Source organism: Propithecus coquereli, unplaced genomic scaffold (assembly GCF_000956105.1).
Source record: "Propithecus coquereli isolate 6110/MARCELLA unplaced genomic scaffold, Pcoq_1.0 Scaffold156, whole genome shotgun sequence".
Classification (NCBI taxonomy): domain Eukaryota; kingdom Metazoa; phylum Chordata; class Mammalia; order Primates; family Indriidae; genus Propithecus; species Propithecus coquereli.
The window spans coordinates 4,318,904-4,340,988 of NW_012140080.1; the positions used below are offsets into that span (position 1 = coordinate 4,318,904).

Here is a 22,085-nt window from a genome sequence, read left to right on the forward strand (position 1 = left end):
GGTTTCATTTATAGACACTGACACTGCACATTTCAGTACATATCAGACACAAAGGTTAAAATATGTACATATTGTTCTTCAGCATAACATCTAAGCAAAGATTATAACTCTTGACAGCACCAAAATGTTGCTTTTCTTATTTTTTCAAGTTGTACACCCAACATAACTTTGTTCCCTGATATTTTTTATAACACAAATAAGCAAACAAAAAATCAGGCATCTAACCAAAATGCATATCTTCCATATTCAAAGTCTCAGATAAGGTAAAACTGGTGACAAGAATTAAAGGAATATCTGAACAGATTTATTTTTATAGTTGTTTCATGAAGCATAGATACATATGTTTTCCTTATAGCTAATATCAACACATATGTCTATCACTCAAGTCTTCTGACATCCCAAGATTACTGCTTGGGATGAATAAGGCCTGTGGCTCACAATATCCTTAAATTTGACTTCATGAAGAAGAATGGCAAATGTCTCCCTGTTTAAAAAGGTTATACTTCAATGCGAGACATCTTTTTGGAATATATTTGAACATATTCTGTAAAGTGCTGATTAGCCTTTCTTGATCTTTACTCCTGACAAGAAATGAAGGATCCTTGGATTTTATAAATCTTGAGCACATTAGATTTTGGTAGTTTAAAGACTAATGAAAAACAAAAGAGAAAAACAAAGCCAAAAATCATAAATCCTGCCTGACTAGAAGGCATTCCTCGCTTATCCCTAAAAGAAATTCATTCCTGCACATCTTGTTTGAATTTAACTTCTAAAGTTTGTCTTGTTCCATCTCTAGAACAACTCAGGCGGCAGGGTATAGAGATATGACTACATGAATAAAAACACATGAGCAATGCAGCCACTGCATATACAAAAACAAGATGAGACAGAAAATTATTAACTGTCAAGTGACATGTCACTTGGATACACGTGTTTCTGTATTTTGTCATGAATGTTCAATCCGAAAGCTACTGGAAGTATCTAAATTCTCCTTCCCCCAATACTGCAAAACATGGTAACATAATCAGAAAAAGCTAATGTGTTATGAACAGCATGCTGGCATCCCTTTTCAGTTCTAGAAGACTCACTAAAAAAAAAAAAAAGTATTCAACACTGAACACTGTACAATACATTCCGTAACTCTACAATGAAGGGCAAGACGCTCATGCTAACACAACACCAGGTTCTTCCGAGAAGGCGCCTTGCACAGATGCTGGGTTTGAGTTTTACTTGGGAAAAGAGTGCTGTTTTTCTTTCATCCCCACCCACTCTTTTTTACACCAGCCTTACATGATTTATAGTATTTTTATTACAAATATAGTAATGAAACCTCACTTTGTACAGACTGCAGTGGTGATGAGGGAATTGGGGTGGTTTGGCAATGGATGGAGGTGGAGAGTGAAATGCAAAATTCTATTCCTGTCACAAGTGAGAGAAACACAGTTCTAGGTTGACCCTGGATACAGTCAAGTTCACAAGGGTACTCCTGGAGGGGAAGGGCATTGATGGTGTATGTGGCCATGCCTGTAACGAGATGAAGTATATAAACTGCGTTTCCCCTTTCCTGAGTATCCGAAAACGCAGAGAGAAGTAGGGTAACAGTCTGCAGCAATCGCTACTGGTGGCCAAATTTCTCTGGTGGGAAAAAGCAGGTTTATTTTCATGCTTTTATACTAGTTGAAGCTTTCGAATAAACAAAATTCTTAGGGAACACTCAAGGGATGATCTTGCCTGTCTGACCTTCCTGTGGTACCCTGCCTGGAAAGTTCTTTCTTAATTCCTTTAGAGATCTGGGATTCTGATCTGGTAACTTGCAATGAAGCAGTGTAAGCAGCAAGAAGATGAGGTAGTGACTTAACTTTCCAGCTGCTCAAGTTCAGACAAGACAGGAAAACTGACTGGGGCATTCTGGTTAACAGGCAAAATGGTACAGATTTCACAGGTCTAGAGAACCGAGCTAGTCAGGGTCTACTTCAATTATGAACCAAGAGATTTGGAAAGACCCAACTACCATTTCTTACTATGGTCTCTTACCTAAGACATCTGCTCATTTTGGGAGAACGAGAGGAAGTGGAAGGCTGAAGTGAAGGGGTATTGAAAAGAGAGAAGAACAGAAATCAGCTGGCGTACCAACCTCCACCTCTTACACTGGGTTCCCTGCTCTTTTAGGACTTCTGATTTTCATAGACCAATCAAAAATGGTGAAATGGAAGAAACACATCTGAACGCAAGATGATCTTTAGGCTTCAAGAATCATACAAATATTCAACTAATCATTCAGTTTCAAACAAGAGACTCTATAATTTTACATGAATGATTGACCATTCAATCATATGAGCCTATAAACCTTGGCTTCAATCTGGATCTCACATTCAGTACCCTTAGGAAGGAATTCCAGAAGACAGCTGGGAAATTGTACCCTTCCTTCACGTGTTGAAAAGATCTAGCACCTTTCTGTGTCATGGCTCCACTACATACAAAACTGAGGTGCTTCACACTTGTCATTCAGAAATGCTACATACTGAAGTTTTGCTTAATAGTACATTGGCAAAGATTTTTTAAATGGTAATCCTCAATGCCAGCAAGGTAACAGTGAAACACCCTTCTTGTTTACCACTGGTAAGAATAAAAGTGACTATATGAATGAATCAGACAAAAACGACAACAGAATACATTTTTTGGTTAAGTCTTTCAAACTGGCAAAGATTCAAAAGTGTCTTAATTCCCACAGTGGGCAAGAAAGGGCAAAACAGATTCTCATGTATCTTATACTAGAACCTGCTTCTAGGAGACTTTGGTGAGACACATCAAAATTTCCATTGTATACATTTTTAGACAGCAATTCCCCTGACAAAAATTTATCCTAAGGGAATAACTGGACTGGGATTCAAAAGATGTAAATACTAGTTGTTCATTGTCATACTGTTTATACATTAATGATTTAAAAAACCAAACTACCTAAATGTTCATCAAGAAAGCACTGGCTACATAAACTTTTAGTAAACCCATATGTAGGCTAATATATACCCATTATAATAATACATAGCTGTATTTAGTAACATATAAATATTTCCACAATGAAATTTGTTTAAAAAAGGGGGAGATTATAAAAATGGAGTGTAGCGTATGATCCATTTACATATATAAATTTTAAAAATATGCATATGCAAAATCCTGGAAAGATACAGCCAGAAATGTTAACAGTGGCATTTCCTGTGCCTTGTATTGGAGACACAAGGGATTTTTACTTCTCTTTTACACCTTTCATTGATACATGAATCATTAATAATGAGAATGCATTGTTGGCAACAGTTAAAATTTTTTAAATGGTTTAAAAAACACTGTAACAGAAACTTGTAAAGCCATGACCAGCCTAAGAAACAAAATGCTGCCAATACAGGTGAAGCCCCTCTAGCCTCCCTCCCATGGCATGCCCACCACCCAGGGATAACTACGATTCTGGATTTTGTAGTTCTCTATTCCACGCACATCTTTACACATTTATTACACACATTAAGTATCCCTAGGCACATTGCTTATATTCTGCCAAAAAAATAATAAAGCTGTCCTCATTTTATGGGGAAAAGAAATCTTACTGAGCTGTACCCTCCTCAAAATGGCTTTGGGCAGTGGGTCAAAGCCACCAGCAGACCATGAGGCATCTGACAGCTGTGGGGTAGATGCTCCAGGCGTTCCTTCCCTGTGCTCTGGCCACATCCCTCCCCTGAGATATAGTCAGGAATAGCTCAGGGACCTGTGTGATCCTCTGATTGGGCAGGGGAGGAGAAAGTAGAATACGGGGCCTTCTGACTGCCTGTTCCTTCTCATGGTGGTAAAATGATTCAACAGACTCATACTTTCATGTGTAAAAAGACGGAATAATGTTTTCTTGCCAGCTATATCTGTGGATTCAGATTGGTCAGGATTATTAAAAACTACATATTACTGAATAGCAATTTAGAAAATATAGAATAAATGAAAAAGCAAAATGTTTAAAAGTTTCTCTATTGCAATTTTTCACATGTGTGGATAAACACTTGAAGGGATATACAAAAACATCTCATCTGTGTATGAAATCTTGGCGCTATTTCTTTTAATTTTTATTCCTATTGTTATTTATTTATTTTTTTTTAAATTTTTTTCTTTTTGAGACATAGTCTCACTCTGTTGCCCTGGCTAGAGTGAGTGCCATGGCATTAGCCTAGCTCACAGCAACCTCAAACTCCTGGGCTCAAGCGATCCTACTGCCTCAGCCTCCCGAGTAGCTGGGACTACAGGCATGCGCCACCATGCCCGGCGAATTTTTTTCTATCTATTTTTAGTTGTCCAGATCATTTCTTTCTATTTTTTTTTAGGAGAGACGGGGTCTCGCTCTTGCTCAGGCTGGTCTCGAACTCCTGAGCTCAAACAATCCGCCCGCCTCGGCTTCCCAGAGTGCTAGGATTACAGGCGTGAGCCACCGTGCCCGCCTATTGTTATTTTTAAATAGAAAAATTAAAGAGGTAAAATAGATCAAAAATAAATTGCTCTATATACCACTATACAATCACCAGAATGACTCAAATTGAAATGATTGACAAACCATTGGTGAGTATGCAAAACAACTGAAGTCTCACACCTTGATAGTAGAATAATTTGGTTCAACCACTTTATTTCTTAAAAATTTGACAGGTTAGCTGTTTCTAATAGCTAATACACCTATACTATGACCTAACAGTTCTACTTCTAGTAATATATGAGAATGAGTGCTATGTGCAGAAAAGACTGGAATAACAATGTTCATGGCTTCTCTAGTTATAGCAGCCAAAGACCTTCAACAAAGAATGGATAAACTGTGCTAATTCATATAGTTGGATACTATATAACAAAAAGAAAATATGTACTAATACACGCAATGGATGAATCTCAAAAACATGTTGAGCAAAAGAAACCAGATACAACTAAATAGAAATTAAATGGGACACAACCTGACATTCCAGATTAATTTTCTTTGCCATAACCAGTATGATTCTATACATAATAGAATCAGTTCCATAATTCACAGTTCACACAATAAACTTATTAAAAAATGGGAGAGGTGGAAGCAATGGGTGAAGGACCGTTATTTTGAAGACGGAAAAAAAATAAATGCTTGTACTGAGTAGAATCACTGAGCCAGAATCTGGTCTTTCTGTATTCAGTACTTTTAGTAGCTACATGGGTGTTTTGTGTGTAGGGAATTAGTAATTGCAGGGCTGGGGCGGAGGAGCACACCTGGGGCTGGCCCAGGTTGAGGGTGGTGCCACCCACAGAGCTGCGTTCCCCCTCATCCTGTTTAAAAAAAGAAAGAAAGAAAGAAAGAAAGAAATTGCAGGGCTTACGATAGTTTTTCAATTTCAATTAAGATTTCTTTGACTTTGATACTATACACAAATATGTGCATGCCCCTTTAAAACTCTAGAAAATAAGACCTTGATGCCTTGGCTCTTGAGATAAATCTATGCCAAAGACTAGAAAATGCTATTTTCAAAAAAGGTAAATGAGCTAAGAGCATAATGCACCTTTATTATTAAAAGCATTCTGGCTTTGAGTTTTCAAAAATATGTCTGCTGTCTAGTAAAGATTAATGCCATATAGAAACCAGCTTTTTATCATACTTATTTGGCCCAGGAGAACTGTACATCACTGAATCTGGGTGGTGCTGAACACAATGATAAAGTGGGCAATAAAAGAAAGCAGGGATATTTGTATGAGCACAGGGAAGAACAAGTCTAAGCAACTTCCCAGCTAATTTGCTGCAAATGAATCCATCACAATAATGAAAATGAAAAACAAATTAATCAAGTTTGTACCAACAGTGGATTCTATTTTATTGTGGTAGTCTACAGTCCCAAGGCATCTGTACATGGCCCCCATTACCGAAGGGTACCAAAGCACTCTTTCTCTGGGCGACAGGATGATGACACCACTTACCCTTTTCTGCTGACCTTAGACTGGGCAAAAGGCAAACTTGGGCAGTATCTGATATGAAGATATAGAAGCACACAATTTGCCAAAGTGATACTGTGCTTTCTGAGAACAGCTATTCACCATTGCTAAATTCTCTCAACTTGAAAGATTGAGTCGGCCAAGCAAGCGTAGCATAGTCAAGACAAGATGTACACAGACACTGCCAAGAAGGCAGGGACAACTCTAAAAGCCAGATCCAATTTCTGGTCTTGGCATGCTGAATGCTATCTCATTAGGGGAGAGAGGAAGTTGGCAAGAACTGATTGTACATTGGCCCCACCATCTCTAAATTACACAGGGCCCACGTTGTCACCTAAATCTGCAGGGAAATTTCAGTGATCACAGAAGGTGGAAGCCACTGGGAAGGCTTCTCTGTGAATCCTTCTGCTTGTTGAACATCACATTTACGGCCTTAGCAATGGTGCAGAGTGAATTGATTGTCAAGGAAAATGCACTAACTCGCATCAAGCAAGGGAAAAAAGCTCCTGGGACAACGCTGACATGAGTGCAATGACCAGAGACTAAACTGCCACCTGCTTAGGGTGGAATGAAAAATCCTCCTCGCTCATTGTTTGGTTTTATCAGCAACTGGAGACAATGAAATAAAATATAAGCTAGCACTTAAATTATTCAAGTCTGGTAATTTCCACAAGGTCTGCAAGCCCGATGAGAGAACTATGTATGTGTAAGTTCTGAGGTGCAAATTTCGAGAGGCAACATGCATGAGGCAAGACAACGGAGATGGAGACCAGCAGACAGGGCCTTATCTTGGCCACGCCGCGATTCCACATGGTATTTAGAGAAGTCTTTTGACATCTTTCTACCCTAGTATCTGAGCAATCCAGAATAATGGTAAGAATAGGGATATACAACAAAAACATCTGGGAGTTCAAATCTCATCTGTCATTTACTAGCTGTGTGTACTTGGGCTAGTCATTGACTTTCTCTGATCTTTGTTAAAAAAAAAAAAATGGGGTAAGAGCAATCTTTTAAAGTAGAATCATGGCTCACTTGAGAAAATGCATGACTGCCTAAGAAACCAGATACCTGGAAATATCTGTGAAAGTTCTTTGTAAATTAGGAAGGGTTATACACATCTTAGCTATTATTGCTTCTGCCATGACCTAACCCCCAGGGCAGTGTGATGAAGTGTAAATTAGGTGAAAGATCTTATAGAAAGCAAGGCATTAGTGTGGGGAGGCACTACAACATCCAAGAGAAGGCAAAGACTTCGGAATAACATAAATCTGGGTCAGCACCACACACCTCTAAAAGCTTGACTACTTAGAAACTGTGACACGGAACTCAGGCATTTACAACCTGAAGTCTGTGGACCTAAAGGTGCTATGGGTGGAATTCAGGAGATTGAACTTAGTGAAAATAATGACTGAACTTGTTTTTTGTCTAACTTTTTTTTTTTTTGTATTTATTCTGTTTGGTTTGTTAAAAAATTTTTAAATACATATCATGCTTTCAAAATTACTGAGTGATAAGCTACATTTTCTTCCAGTTGTGGCTATGACACTCAAAGATTTTAATACAAGCTTCTCCTTCATTTTGTAGCATGGATAGAAAAGTACCATTCTTTTTTTTTTTTTTTTCCAGCATATTATGGGGGTACAGATGTTTAGGTTACATATGTTGCCCTTGCCCCCCCTATTTTCACTAACTTTTAACTGAAATGTAGCATTTCTCTCAATTATGAGCAAATGCAACTAATCACAGTATTTTCACAGTATCTATAACTTTGCACCTGTATAAGTCAGATATTTTGGTATCACAGTGTGACTGTGGCAGATATATCCCAAATATTTCAGTATATTCTTTATACTCATCACTAACTGCAATTATGGAAGCTACTAACCCAGTACCAAAGCTTTCTCATTAAGGCCTTATTAAAGAAGCACACGTGTTACTCTTTCAAAAATTTATCATTTAAAAGTTTTGACAACTGCATTTTAATATAATTGGTTTTCTTTGTAATCCTATATATTGTAGTTTATGAATTCAAGAACATCATTTAGGGAAGTAGTCCACAAGCTTCACCAGCTCGACAAAGGGATCTAAAGCACAAGAAAGGTTAAGAGCTCCCATGCCCTCCCTGGGAGTCCATTTCCTTAAGTGTCAGAGGGAGAGAAGAGCTATGACTAAGGGTCGCGGTGAGTATTGCAGATGACGTAGTGAAGTGCATTGCCTAATGTCCCACACATAGTAGGTGCTCAACTAACAGAAGCTTCTTTGTGTTGAAAGTGATGAGACAAGGGACTTAATTTTCTATCTTAGCATTTCATTCTTCCTAACATAACAATTTCAAGAAGAAAGTTTATCTTTGGTCTTTCAAGGATTTTAGGCTAATGCTTTCTTATGACATGACTCTCTGTTTGTTGGATGGCCTTGCGTGTTGTTTGTGATGGCATGGCCATGTGGACGTCCGTTCTCTCTAAGTCTAAACTGCTATTTCTGGAAACAACCTATGCACAGGCCAGAGGTGAGAACTCTGGGGAAGAGTCTACACTATGACTGAGGATGGCAAGGCTTTTCCAGGGACATACAGTTGACTTAGCTGCACTGCTTTGAGCCAATGGGCAAGGCCTTGGCCATGCTGGAGGAAATGAGAACAAGTTATTTAGAACCTGGAAACACAGAGCTATTTTAAAGTTTGCCAGTGAGAGGGCCTTCAAAGGCAGGACTAGTCTTTAGACTCAGCATAATGAACCTCAATATGAGAAAATTAAGTAATGTTTCAACTTGAGTCCGAAATCAACAGTCTCAGCAATATGAGAGTATTCTGCAAATGGGAATGCACTAGAGCTACTGAAAGAAGATTCATGGTCTTCTTAATTAACTCCGAGGTGCTGCACATAAGGGGAAAACGATAAATCAAGTAGATTACTGCCAGCAATCTGAATTTCCAAATGAAATAAGAGAGGTGTAGCGCCTTGAGTCATTTTGTAAATGTGTATGGTGGGGGTGGAGGGGGAATCTCCAAGGTCATCTCCTGTGTTATAATTTGCCACTTTGTGATTTAATTTCATACCACGTGCAAAGTACTTGCCATACAGTCAGGACAGGATACAGAAAGATTAGTAAGATACATATGGGAGGGCAACACCACGCACACACACACACATATAAAACTGTAATCGTTATTCGTGCATTTATTCAAAATATATTTAATGAGCACCTATTGTGTGGAGACAGTGTTTCTAGGAGCCGAGCATGGCAGTGATGACCAAGATGGACAAAGTCCCTGCCCCCATGGAACTCACATTCCAGAGGGGGACACAGGTACTCAATAAGACAGTTAAATAAACAGTGTGATTTTAGACGGTGATAAGCGCTATAAAGAACAGTAAAGAAAAGTAAGGGCACAGAGAGGGACGGACAGACCTACCCTAAACATGTGTAGCCCATCCTCATGCCATGGACTCCTAGAGGACTCTCACAGAAATGAGGACTGGAGGAAACACAGGATTGGGGTCAGGGAGTCCTCTCCACAAAGGTGATTGCTAAGGTCATGGAATGGAGCAAAATACTAGGGACAGAACTTAGGGAGAAGCCATCATTTTTATGCTAAAGAGGCAGGAGAAGAACCAGGACAGAAGTTAATGGGCACGAGGGAAGAAAGGATTTCAGAACCAACAGCATCTGCTGATGAGAGGATGGGGAATTCCTTTAGGAACTTGACTACAGTACGAAACGCTTGAAACTGAACTGTGATGAGTTTACCAAGGTTTCAACCTGAGAAGAAGGGATTATGGGACAACCTCAAAGGTCCAGCTAAGGTTGGAAAGATTGTATTTGAAGTGGGACAAATCATGCTGCTATGGACTTTTTTGTAACAACTCTCTGCAGCTGCTGAGTAGGAAGGCACATGTTAGGTTTACCTGAGGCTGAGGATCAGAGATAAGGAGTGGTCAAAGTCATAGGGGAAAGGGAATTAATCTAACCGGTAAATTCAAAGTTGAATCCAGCAACTAACCTGAGTATGGAGGGAAGTCAAAGCAGGAAGGGCCGAGACCCTCAAAGTCTTAAGGCAAATGTGGTACCCAGGAGAGGACAGAAGAAGAGGAAGATCTGGAGACTCTGGTCAACAGGGAAACTTCAATTTGAGATAATGAACGTATAGGACAAAGTCCAGGAAATGGGTTTCTACACAGGAAAAAACACAGGAAATCCAAGTCTATTTCTAGATGGTTTCTGCATTATTGAATCTCTATTGACCTCCAATAAGTTTGAAGATTTTGAAAATTATAATGCAGCTTTGAATTGGGCTTAAAGATGTATAAAAAGAAGACCAGTCATAAATACTGAAGAGCGGACAAAAGAAAGATTTAAAAAATGGTCTGATGTGAACTCAGTTGTATAAGCAACCTGTTTAAAACACTGATTGCCCTAAGAACAAGCTGTAGACTACAGAGACTACTGGAAGCCCAATTCCTAACAAGTGAATCATATCACCAAATTCTGCCAAGACTCAAGCTCACCTCTGTGTGTTTTGTGCCAGCAATGCAACCTAATTGCACTGGAGCAAGCCAAAATGTCACATAAGGGCTCTCTTTCCAGCTTCCTAGTGTCCCTTGAGAGTATATGGTCTTTGCAGAACACAATGAGCAGACCAAATAAGGTTAGAGATATTACAAAAAAAACTGGCAGGCAGCCATCTCAGGTTTATTTCAACTGATGTCCATAAAAACATAGGCTGAGAATATGGTAGCATGATGTCTGGTGTTTGAGACCTAACAGCATGCAACATGTTTATGGCATGCATTAGGCCACAAACTTTAGTCTCGGGCTGGGGCACACAGCAGAAATTCAGATCTGGTAGACAAAGGAGGAAAATAGGAAAGCATGTCTTGTACTGTAATAAATATGCCTGCTCTCAGAAGACCATAAACAGGTGGTCTCATGAAAAAAAAAAAAAAACACCACTTTTAGATTAAAAAAATCAAATGCTTCAGGCTTGTTTGTATATAAAAAAAATAGGCCAGTACACACTTGGCTAATTACAGCATTTTTTATGAGGCTATGACTGACTATAATCTGGCAAAAATGAGTCCAACTGAAATAGCAAGAGTGAGGGTTTGGGAGGATTAGGTGAGGTTTTGGAATGGGAAGAAAGTGGGAAAGAGGAAGAAAGCTTTCATTAAGCAGTTCAAATTCTGGTAGAAGGATAAAAAAAAGAAAAACCATCCAGACTGATTTTATTTTCATTCAAAACAACCTCTTATTTTGTACATTTTTACTTTAAGTCCTTGAACATGTTTATAATGGCTACTTTCATGTCTTTGTCTCCTAAATCTAGTATCTGGGCCATCTCAGGGAAAGTCTCTATTGACTGCTTTGTCTTCCTTATCTATGGGAAGATTTTCCTGCTTCTTTCATGTCTAGTAATTTTTTCTTGTGTGTCAGACATTGTGATATCTGATCCATTCCCATGAAGACTATTGAATTTTGTTCTAGCAGGCAGTTCAATTTCAGGCTAATCATATTGAACTTGCATAGGCCTAGATTTTATTGGGGCAAATCTCTGGAAAGCCCAAAATGTTTCCCAAGACCCTAACTTGCCAAGACCTTCAAATTCTGTCTCCTCTGAGGATCTTGTGGGGGTTTGGTTTTAGGTCTGGTTGCGGTGGCTCTCACACAAGCCATACTCTATAGCAAAGTCCTTATTTCTAATTTGAAGTCTCTCTGCTATCTCAGTTGGATAACAAAGGTGTTAATAAGTTGTTTCTATGCTGGCTGGGAGAGAATGTAACATGGTCTGTCTGTTCCAGTCTCATCCTTGTGGCAATCACTCTTCGATAAGAGTCAGTCTTACCCTAAACATGTGTAGCCTGCCCTCAGCCATGGACTCCTGGAGGACTCTCACACAGACTTCTGGAAAGTCTGCATAGCTCCCTCATCTCCAGGTGCGTTCCCTTCCCCTCCACACACATATACCCTCACAGATTCCAGCAACTTCAGTTGTCCCAGCTCTGACCTCTGCCTCGTCAGTTCAGCGGGCCGGCTGTGCTCAGCCGGAGCTCCAGCTCACTCCGTTGCAATAAGGACACTGTTGTCAGACAGCGAGAGCCAGCTGATCATGAGGTTTACCTCCCAAGCTTCCTTCCTCACGGGGATCACAGTTTTGCACTGCCTATAGTCTAGAGCCTGAAAACCATAATCTTCTAAATATGTCCAGTTGTTTATGGCAGGAGAACTAGTGATGGCCATGATTTATTTTTACACTGCATGCCATATGAATGCCAAATAAAAGCTGTACAACCTTCCACTTTCATCATATAGCTCTCTCAACACACATGGGCAGTAGAGGCTCTTGGTTTCTCACAAAAGTGTCACTACAGCTCTTAGAATCATCCCTTCACTCACTCACTTATTCTCTCATAAACAAATTCATTCATTCATTCAATAAATATATGCTGAGTGTCTACACTATGTGTTAGACACCATTCTGGGAATAGAAGACAGGACTCAAACCTAAATAGTCTGACTCCTACTTAACCACTACATTATGCTATAATATTTCTCAAAGAAAAAGAGAAGAGAAATACATTGGACATGTGGTAAAAAAAAAAAAAAAAAAAAAAAGCAGTGATAGTTTTTGAGCAAAAAAATAAAAGCTTTATTGTTAATAGAAGCCGGCTTGGTGTCTGAGCTGGTTATGAGAAGTAGACAGATCACCATTAAAAGAGGGACAAGAGAAAGAGTTGACTGAGTTAGCCTGTTAGGACAAAATTTTATCCTTCTGTTCCCCAATTGATCATGAGAAAAATGAGGGTTCTGTGTTTTGAATCAGAGAAAGAATAAAAAGCCATTCTAAATAAAAGGCTTCAAGTTTCCTTGGGGAAATTGAGGAGGTAGATGGAAGTGATATTGTTCCAGCAACCCCTGACACTAGCATTCAGAACCCTAGTCCTATCAGATGCTTCGAGAAAAAGTCCTCTGGGATCAGGTAGACATAAGAATTTCATATTCCTCCGAGAAACTTAAAGTGCACATCAGCAGACTAGGCACGTTGGCTCACACCTGTAATCCTGGCACTCTGGGAGGCTGAGACAGGAGGATTGCTTGAGCTCAGGAGTTTGAGACCAGCCTGAGCAAGAGCTGTCTCTATTAAAAAGCAAAACTCTGGCTCTATTAAAAAATAGAAAAATTAGCTGGGCTTCATGGCATGTGCTTGTAGTCCCAGCTACTTGGGAGGATGAGGCAGGAGGATTACTTGAGCCCAGGAGTTTGAGGTTGCAGTGAGCTACGATGACACCACCGAAGTCTACCCAGGGCAACAGAGCAAGACTCTGTCTCAAAAAAAATAAAAATAAAGAAGCATATCAGCAAAGCAGAGGATCTGATAAATCCTGTAGTAAAGAAACCCATTTTATTTAACTCAGTATTTCCCAAACTTAATGACCATGGTATCCTATCACGAATAACGTGTGTGCATGAGAGAGAGAGAGAGAGAGAGAGAGAGAGAGAGAGAGAGAGGGAGGGAGGGAGGGAGAGGAGGAGGAGGAGGAGGAGGAATAGAGGGAGGGAGACTAGTGAACGTGCCTTGGAATTACTGTTCTATGAAACACATTTTAGAATTTACTGTTTAACAGAAAATATGACACTAAATAAAAATCATTTTTAGAGAAGGCCAAATCTACAACGGCTGCACCAAGCAGTACAGCGTGTCCTACAAACAGAGTTAGAGTAGAGCTGTAGCTTAGTTAAAAGAAAATAATACATTTTTGCCAGGCGTAGTGGCTCATGCTTGCAATTCCAGCTATTGGAGAGGCTGAGGTGGGAGGATTTGCTTGAGGCCAGGAGTTTGAGACCCACCCCCACCCAAGGGGGAAAAAAAAAGAAGAAGAAAAAAATTTACACTTTCATTAAGTAGTACATGAAATGGATCAACATACCAAATTGTATCTAGCCATGATAATTCTTCACATCTTGTACCAAATGCTATTTAATATATATATTTTAAACTTTAAAGTTAATTTGGAAACTCCAATTTATATTATTTTAATAAAAACATATTTTGCAGAGAATACAGTATAATTAACAGCCTTGGTCATGTTCATTATCATGTTTTCAAGTTACGTCAGTTACCAATTTCTGGGGAGTCACAAGTTATTTACAAGCTACCTTGTTACCTCAAGACAGACACCTGAACTACTTAGACAATAACTTGAAGGAAACACTCAGAGGCAGCCCAGTGCTTTCAGCAACATTTTATAGAGACTCTCTTGACTTCACCCAGAAGCTCACCTGTTCCTTGCCTCACTGGTGAGTCACGTTGGAGGATAATCTCCCATGTGCTCTGTACTCTGCTCCTTCTTTCCTATTGACTGGAGACGCTAAGGTGTCCTCCTTCCTCACTATAGCCGAGGCCTGCCATGCCAGAATTTACCTTGCACATTCAACCCAATCCCGTGGAAGCAACATATCATATAGGAATTACTGGTCACCTCTTTCCAAGTGTTTTTACCTTCTGCTGTCTCCTACTGTTTCATCTTGTTAGGTTGCTAACCTCCAATTATCCAGGGCATGGCAATTATTCTGTATTATGTCTATGTCCCCAGCTGTCCTGTCTTGTTTTTCCAATGTTAGTGTTACAAGTCCTCCTCTTACTTAATTCTAAATTCTCTGATACTAACTCTTAACTCTCTGATATCCCAACAGATCAGGCCACACAATGGTTAGATTCTGGAGCCTAATGGTGCAGGCTTGCTGTATACTATCACCTGCCTTTTTCACTCTCATTTTCTCACAAGTATACAGTGGGGTTTTCCAGAGGCGGTAAGAGACACAGCATTGCGGCAGATTGAATGCAGAATCCCAAATATAGCTAAATTCCATTAAGCCATTCATTAAAAAGATCTGCTTTTATGGAAATCAAGGGTTTTTTCCTTTCTAACTTACCTATTTAAAATAGGTATCTATAAAGGCAACACTTTCTATTTAATACTATTTCTATTTATATACTCTAAAAAGCTAGCTCCATTTTAAGGACCCTAACCTTCTGTTGATTGGTTCATCAATGTTATTGCCAAAGAAACTTCCATCTCGATGTCCACGAAGGTTGCATAAACAGATACATGAGCAGAAAAATAGTCATTCTTTTCCTGTCTTCACTGCTCAGCAGAATTACAGTTTTTTTCCCCTCTGAGGTTTAAGAAAAAAGAAATATTTGTTCAATTTTATTTTTTTTAAAATAGTACCCTTTTCTGCTGTATTCAAGATATTGCTGTCAAGCTGATTTTCTTTCACATTACCTAACCCTTATTACTATCTTCTTGTATCCACACTGGCTTCGGAACCTTGATACTGTATGTTTCACTTCTCTTATCAAAGGTCCCTAAGACTCTTTTTTAGCATATCTTTCCACTACAGCCAGGCTTGTAGTTGTATGTTTCTTGGCTCTCTCTTCATTTACTAGGTTTTTTTTTTTTAGTGCCTACAAACAAACATACAGAGTGTCTACTGTATGTTAAGTACCATGCCACGGATGTGGCACTAGGATTCTCCGTGAGTTGTCAGTAACCTGGGCAACCTTTCATACACAGTCCTCCTCACTTAAAGGTCATGAATAAACTTACTGATCCAGAACATATAGGTCTACTTCTCTACCAGATAGGATTTGATCTCTCAAATGCCCTATTCTCTCAGGTTTCTAAATATAATGAGGTATCCAGTTCAAGACCCATTTTTTTCTAGATCTAGCTTTCAGTTTATAGCAAATACAGGAGACAGAGGATCCCACCAAAGTGCATCTTGAGGAGACAACCAAGAGGAAATCCAGTAGGTGGGGACATTCTGTGGGACAACTGTGCCATCCCTTCAGCAAGTTATTGCCAATCAAAGGGACTGTGTGAGATTAAAAGGGACTGAGAGACAAAACATCCAGGTGCCTTGTGATGTTCTGAACTGGACACTGGAATAGACAAACCAGCTGGAAAGGACGTGTTTGAGCCACCTGCGGAAATCTGAGTATGATTTGTGTACCAGATAAGAATCAAATGTGCTGAAACGGAAAAAGTAGAGATGAATGACTAAAAAGAACAAACTGTAAGACAATACTTATGGCTCTTTGTTAAAATTATATATGTATGTATTTTTAGAAAATAATCTGAAAACTATGGGTTAAAGTGTTACTAGCAGTGATATCTGGGTGGTAGGAATGTGATGCTTTAAATTTTTTTACACTTTTGTCTGACTATATTTTCTAATTTTCTACAATGCTTATATACAGCTGTAATAATAAAAGGTTATTTTAAAAATGACTCACTTTATCCCAGACGACTTATCCAAGAAATTTCACACCCACTGATCATGTCCTTATTCTATAGAATTCTAGCACAACCTACTACATAGTTTATGCTAAACTATCATACCTGAATCCATTTCTCTGGTGGTTTTCTGTGTGTGGCTCTTGACCCTATTCTGACTTCTTTGATAGTCCCAAATCATGCCAGGAAGAATATTTATTACTTTACTGAGTATAACACCTATATAATGAGCAGATATCTGCTGCCCAACATGGCTTACAATATACATACAACGAATGAAGATGAAAATTTCATAGACTCTTATTAGAATAAGGGTATCATACAAATTCGTATATACATGGGTGACATATTTTACCCAAAACACAATAGCCACACTATTAAAAGTTCTATTCAATACCACAATGAATCTATATGCCTAATTATCCTATTCCCCAACATCAGTAGACTAATATGTATTAACTCATATAACTCTAATGTATAATTAAAGATTTTCAAAACCCTTGCTAATATGGGTTCTGTGAGAAACCCAGAAAAGCATATACATCTTTATTTGTATCTGATGTGGTTTGAAGGTGTTCTACTTAACATACGTCAAAAATTATGGGTAAGGAAAAACTGTAGATATTCTACCTCACTTCTTGGGAAGGCTGATAAGTAGAAAATACAAGGGAGACACGCAAACAGATGTTTATTTTAGTGGATCCTTTTTTAAACATGCTTCCTAACAGAACTTGAAACAGTACTATCTGTGCAAGAATTAAATAAGTTTTCTAAAAAGGCACTAAAATTAAACAATACAGATAAATTCATTTCCAGCTTTCCACTTCAGATTCTGAACCTCAACTCTGTTACCAAGACTGGAAACACTCTTCACCTTATATAAAGGGGACCGTCAGTAGAAATTCATTCCCTGAATTATGAGCAGAGAGTTTCTCATTCTCATTAAAAACTAGTTTTGCTTTTACTTTGTCTTTTTCTACTTTGGAAGTGTGTGTTTTCTTAACCTAAGTTGATTTCAGGTACTCTCCAAATATTACTGTCTCCTTAATTATTTGAGTTGGCTGAAACACTAAGTCCTCTTTTAGACCTGATATATCAAGTTTGAAACAGTTCTGTAAAATTGGGCTCACATGTTCAGTTTAAGTAAAAACTCATCTTACTCCACATAGATGGGGTCAGTTGCTGAGAACGTTTTTACTAAAAGATCAGCTGCTGCTACACAACTATCTGATATTAAATTATTTCAGTTTGTTATATTCTGATATTCCAACAATGTTTTAAATTCATAAAGTACCTCTTCACCCCAGGATTTAAAGGGTTCACTCAAACATAAATCCATTAATTTCCCAAACCGCCCGATGAATTTAAAAGAGCATATTCTAACTCTGCATACAAAATACTTCCAGAATGAGCTTGTAAATCAGTCATGTTTGCAACCATATTCAGAGAACTGCAATTCTACATCTCCCCAACAAAAAAACCAGAAAATTCCACATAGAGGTTGCCTTTAAATAATCTCAAGCAAACATTTTAAGATTGAAAACATTATTTTTTTCTACTCTGTTAAAAAAGATACATTTTAAAAAGTAAGTAAGTAGCAAATATGAGGTTGCTATAAATTCTGAAAATGGCTTACCTATTAATGTAACTCAGGGCAACATAGGTTGGCTGCTGTAATTCTTGTTTTTCTAAAACACGTGGATCTGTATCTGTAATAAAAACACAATTATGATTTTTCAGGTTTTGCATCAGAATATATGAGGCTACCTAACACAAAGTAACAGAGGCTAAACAGAGAAAAAGATTAATTTAGTACACCTCTTTTTAAAGAAAACTCAGTCAGCAAAGCACAATCATTTGTTCATTCATTCATAAATAACAAGATATTGCATTACTTTTCAAGGGAATTCCAAACATCAACAGTGATAAAATGTCCATCTGTCACACAAACTCTTGCACAATCCCCCTCATAAATATTGGTTTTCACTGCTTACAGTTACAATGTTGGCATGGTTTTCGGTGGTTAATCGGCCTAAGAAAGAAAGTCTCTGTTAATTATGCTCACTTCAATGCTGGAACAAATTAGTTTCCATTGGAAAGCTCCATCAATTTGAAAATCTACCGAGTATTGTTCTTATTCACTGAACACTTTTCTGCATTTGGATTCATATTCTGGAGGGCAGCTCTTCTCCTTTTTAAATGTATAATGAGTTTATTATAACTTTTCTAGACTCCCAATCAGAAATTCTCACACTGGTTCAGCGTCAACAAACACCACATTCACCAGAGGAGTCTTCCCCTCGAACAGACAGAATTCAACACCATAGCAACGCTCTGCAATGCCGCTTCTGCAGCACAGCACCAAAAATGTGCTTATCACAACCACAAACATATTCTCACACTTCTCACATAGAGAAATGATTGCATAAATATATGCAAAAAACAATACGCATATAATAGGAACATAAAGGAAGGAAAGTAAGCATATCCTTTTATTTTCTTCAAAAAAGGTTCACACACTTCACACCGATTCCTTTTCATTATAACCTCGTGTAAAACTATCTCATTATTAGAAATCGTCCAGCTGCACTTGGCAGTCACACCTCCTTTGATGTAATGACAGATGTTGTTTCAAGCACCTTTGCACAGGAAGTGTTTACTGCACATGGTAGACGTAAGATACACGCACTAACTCCAAAGTGTATTAACAGTTGATGGGGGTAGGGAAGCAGACACAGTGGCAGAGAACATGGGTGGCAAAAATGATAGCATAAAAATCAATTTGCAATGCTTTCAACTCCCAGACTAAAACTGGACAGCAATGCCAGTTTTATTCCTAGTGTTAAAAGTTAAGAATCTCATGTTCTCTTTATCATTTTTCCAATGCCAAGAATTTCAGGGACACACTATTCAGAAATCCTGCTTCCTGGGTCTTTGCCACTGCAGGTCCCTGAGAGCCAAATTTTGAAACAAGAGACAAAGATTCTCTGAATGGCTCCATCGAGTCGGGTCTCAAGGTTTTGGCAGTGCAAATGAGAACAGAGCAGTGACTTGGCATTTCCTCCCACTCCTACAACGATTATATTTGCAATTGAGGCTGTTCCTCAATCACTGGCCTATAGATAAAATGAGCGGTTCTCTAAATACAAGGGAACTACTCTTCAAGGGGAAACTCAGTTTTCAAACACAACCTTACGCTCATCTAAGTTTGCTGTAATCCCAGTGTAACCCCACGTTTCTGAGAGGAAGGTACTTGCTGGAGAGGAGTCGGTGGGACGATGCTCACCAGGGAAAGGTGTTTTGTCCACAGACACAGCCCACAGGAATGCAGTCCACGTGCGCAGTGACTGACTTCCAATCCTGCAAGGTCTTTCTAGGTGTTTAACGAGGTAAGAAACAAGAGACTGGAGATAAAAACCATGAAACTGAGAAGAAGAATGGAGGAAGATAAGAAAAAATAATGACTACAAATGTCTTTGTGGAAAATTTCTCAAGTGCTCACAAAATGGTTTCACCTCAAGTTTAGGTACTGATAATTAATGGGCTTCACATTTGAGACAGGGGCCCGAACCTGAGTTACTAAACATCATTCCTTCTGCAACAAGGATTCCATTTTCAAACAAAAAACATAACAAAACCATTCCGTCAAAGAGCCATCCAATGCATGATAACATAAGGTACATTCTTTTGAAAGAAAAGAACACCATTCTGAGTCTAAAATTTGTATATAAGCGGGGGGGGGAAGAGGCCAATAAACATTTTTATATCTTTTGCTTTTGTCTTCATCCCTGTAACTGACCCCCAACCTAACAGTGTTCCCACAAACCATAATTATATAATTTCTAAAATATTTTAAGTAGTACTTCTACAAGCTACCTTTTTATTTTTTTCTCTTTTATTAGGGTGTGTATATAGATGTACATAAATACATTTATATTATCCTTTTCTTCAAGCTCTAGTATCTCTTTGGGGAAGAGAAAGGAAGTAACTTACGTGAAATTCTACAGTTCTCTGATGCTCAAATAAATGTTTTTGGCCCCTGACAGTCACACAAACTTCAGCTTGTACTCTTGATTCAAAAAGAATTGAGAATGTTCAGCACTCTGCTATTTGCAAAGCAAGGTTTTGGAATTTTGTTTCTAACTTTGCTTTACCACCTTCCATAACCTATCCTGGACTTATGCTCACATGTCCTCAAATTATAAGTGGGAAACAGACTTCTGGAAGCTTCCAGATGCCACCCTCTCCATGACAAAAAGACTGGAAGCATCTCAGGTAGGATTCTCTTCTTTCTAGAATGCAGACTCTGGTAACCAACAAGACAGTGGAACTTTCAGACAAATGAACACCGGGCCTAAAACCTTTAAGATTAAATATTTCCTTAGACAATCTCTAGAACATCCATTAAATCTTTGCATTCTTAAAATGAAACTGGGCACGTGGTGCTCATAAATCAGCAGAGGCCTGCACAAATGCGGCTGGAGGAACAGCATCAGCTGCTGGGCACAAGTGAACATCACTTCCGTCACTCGCTTCCTGGCTGGCTAGTGTGTGGTGATCATGACTCACCATTTTATGGATTTAATTACGCTCTTGAGCACTTCACATTCAATAAAAGTATAATAGCTGCCTTCACTATATCTTCCTCTCTGACAGAAATGTGACTGGTGCTAAAAACTGTACAGGAAAAGATTAGAGAGACAAGAGGATTTTTGCAGCAGGATGGTTTCCCCAGGTACTGCGCAATGAGGTACTTCTCACGAGGATTATGAAGACGGAAGGAACATCATCAGGATGAACTGCAGAGAGTAACACCGTTCATTGTTACTCTGAGCCGTTACTGTGTGAGCCACATCATTCCTTACACCATAAACCACACCTTTCAGACATTTTTTGCATATGATCAGTTGCTACAATAAGGAATATAATGTAAAATGAAATGACCATAGCATACAAGCTCCTGGATATATCTCTGGCCTGTTTGTTTATGGTGCCAATAAAAATGTGGAACCGGAACGTTGGCTGCAATTGCCCAGAGATGTAATTTACCTCCATAAATGGCCTGTGGAACAGAAACACATGAATTTTTCATAGCCACATAATGCTCCTTCAGCTGGCAATTTGGCGAGAGAGTAAGCGTATCTGTAACGTAGCTGTCACATAACAACACTGCACCATTTTTATATCGCTAAGAAGCAACAGGAAGATAAACCCAAACTTTTTCAGCAGGGCAAGGTCGAGCCGAACACAGCACAGAGATTACAACACTGTTTTCTGCCACAGACTACCCCTTGCACACACACACATTTCAAGTTGACTGAAGGCTGAAAAATTCAAATATTAAAATGTGTTTTAAAATACTCAAGCAATAAAAACCTATCAACTAACTTCAAAGTTTCTAAAACACAGCATCCTCTAAAGTAGATGGCAACATGTCTATCGTTACTATCTCAGGGTACTATTTTGAATCCGTAGCTCTGTAACAGGGACTTGGTTACATGATGCCAGGCGCAAGTACAAAGTGGAACCTTTCTGTAGCTCATGTGGTCCTAGTGACTCATAGGTTTATAGGCTCGAATTGCAAAGGGCTCAAGGTCACAGCACTAAGCTCCCATTGCTTCTCAGGTGGCAAGCAACACAGCAGGGCAGATGGCAGAAACAAGGAAAGGAGAGCATTCACATTCTTCTCAAAAGGAACTGGAATTGCGACGTGTCCAAGGAAAGGCAAACACCACAGACCACCTCATTCAATCTGCTGGGCCTCATTCATTGGCTTTGCTGTCCCCAGCATTGAAAACCAGTGGCAACCAAGTGTCTGGA

At 38.9% G+C, this 22,085-nt stretch overlaps 1 protein-coding gene across 1 annotated transcript in view; it reads right to left on the minus strand.

Annotated features, from left to right (window-relative positions):
• The window catches only part of JAZF1 (JAZF zinc finger 1), a 138,765-nt gene extending 119,833 nt beyond the window's left edge, over positions 1-18,932 (minus strand). The window contains exons 1-2 of the mRNA XM_012640674.1: positions 18,905-18,932; positions 17,902-17,974 (exon numbers count right to left, since the gene is read on the minus strand). Coding sequence (XP_012496128.1) covers positions 17,902-17,974; positions 18,905-18,932 — 101 coding nt within the window. The remainder of the gene's footprint in view (positions 1-17,901; positions 17,975-18,904) is intronic.
• Positions 18,933-22,085: the final 3,153 nt, after the last annotated feature.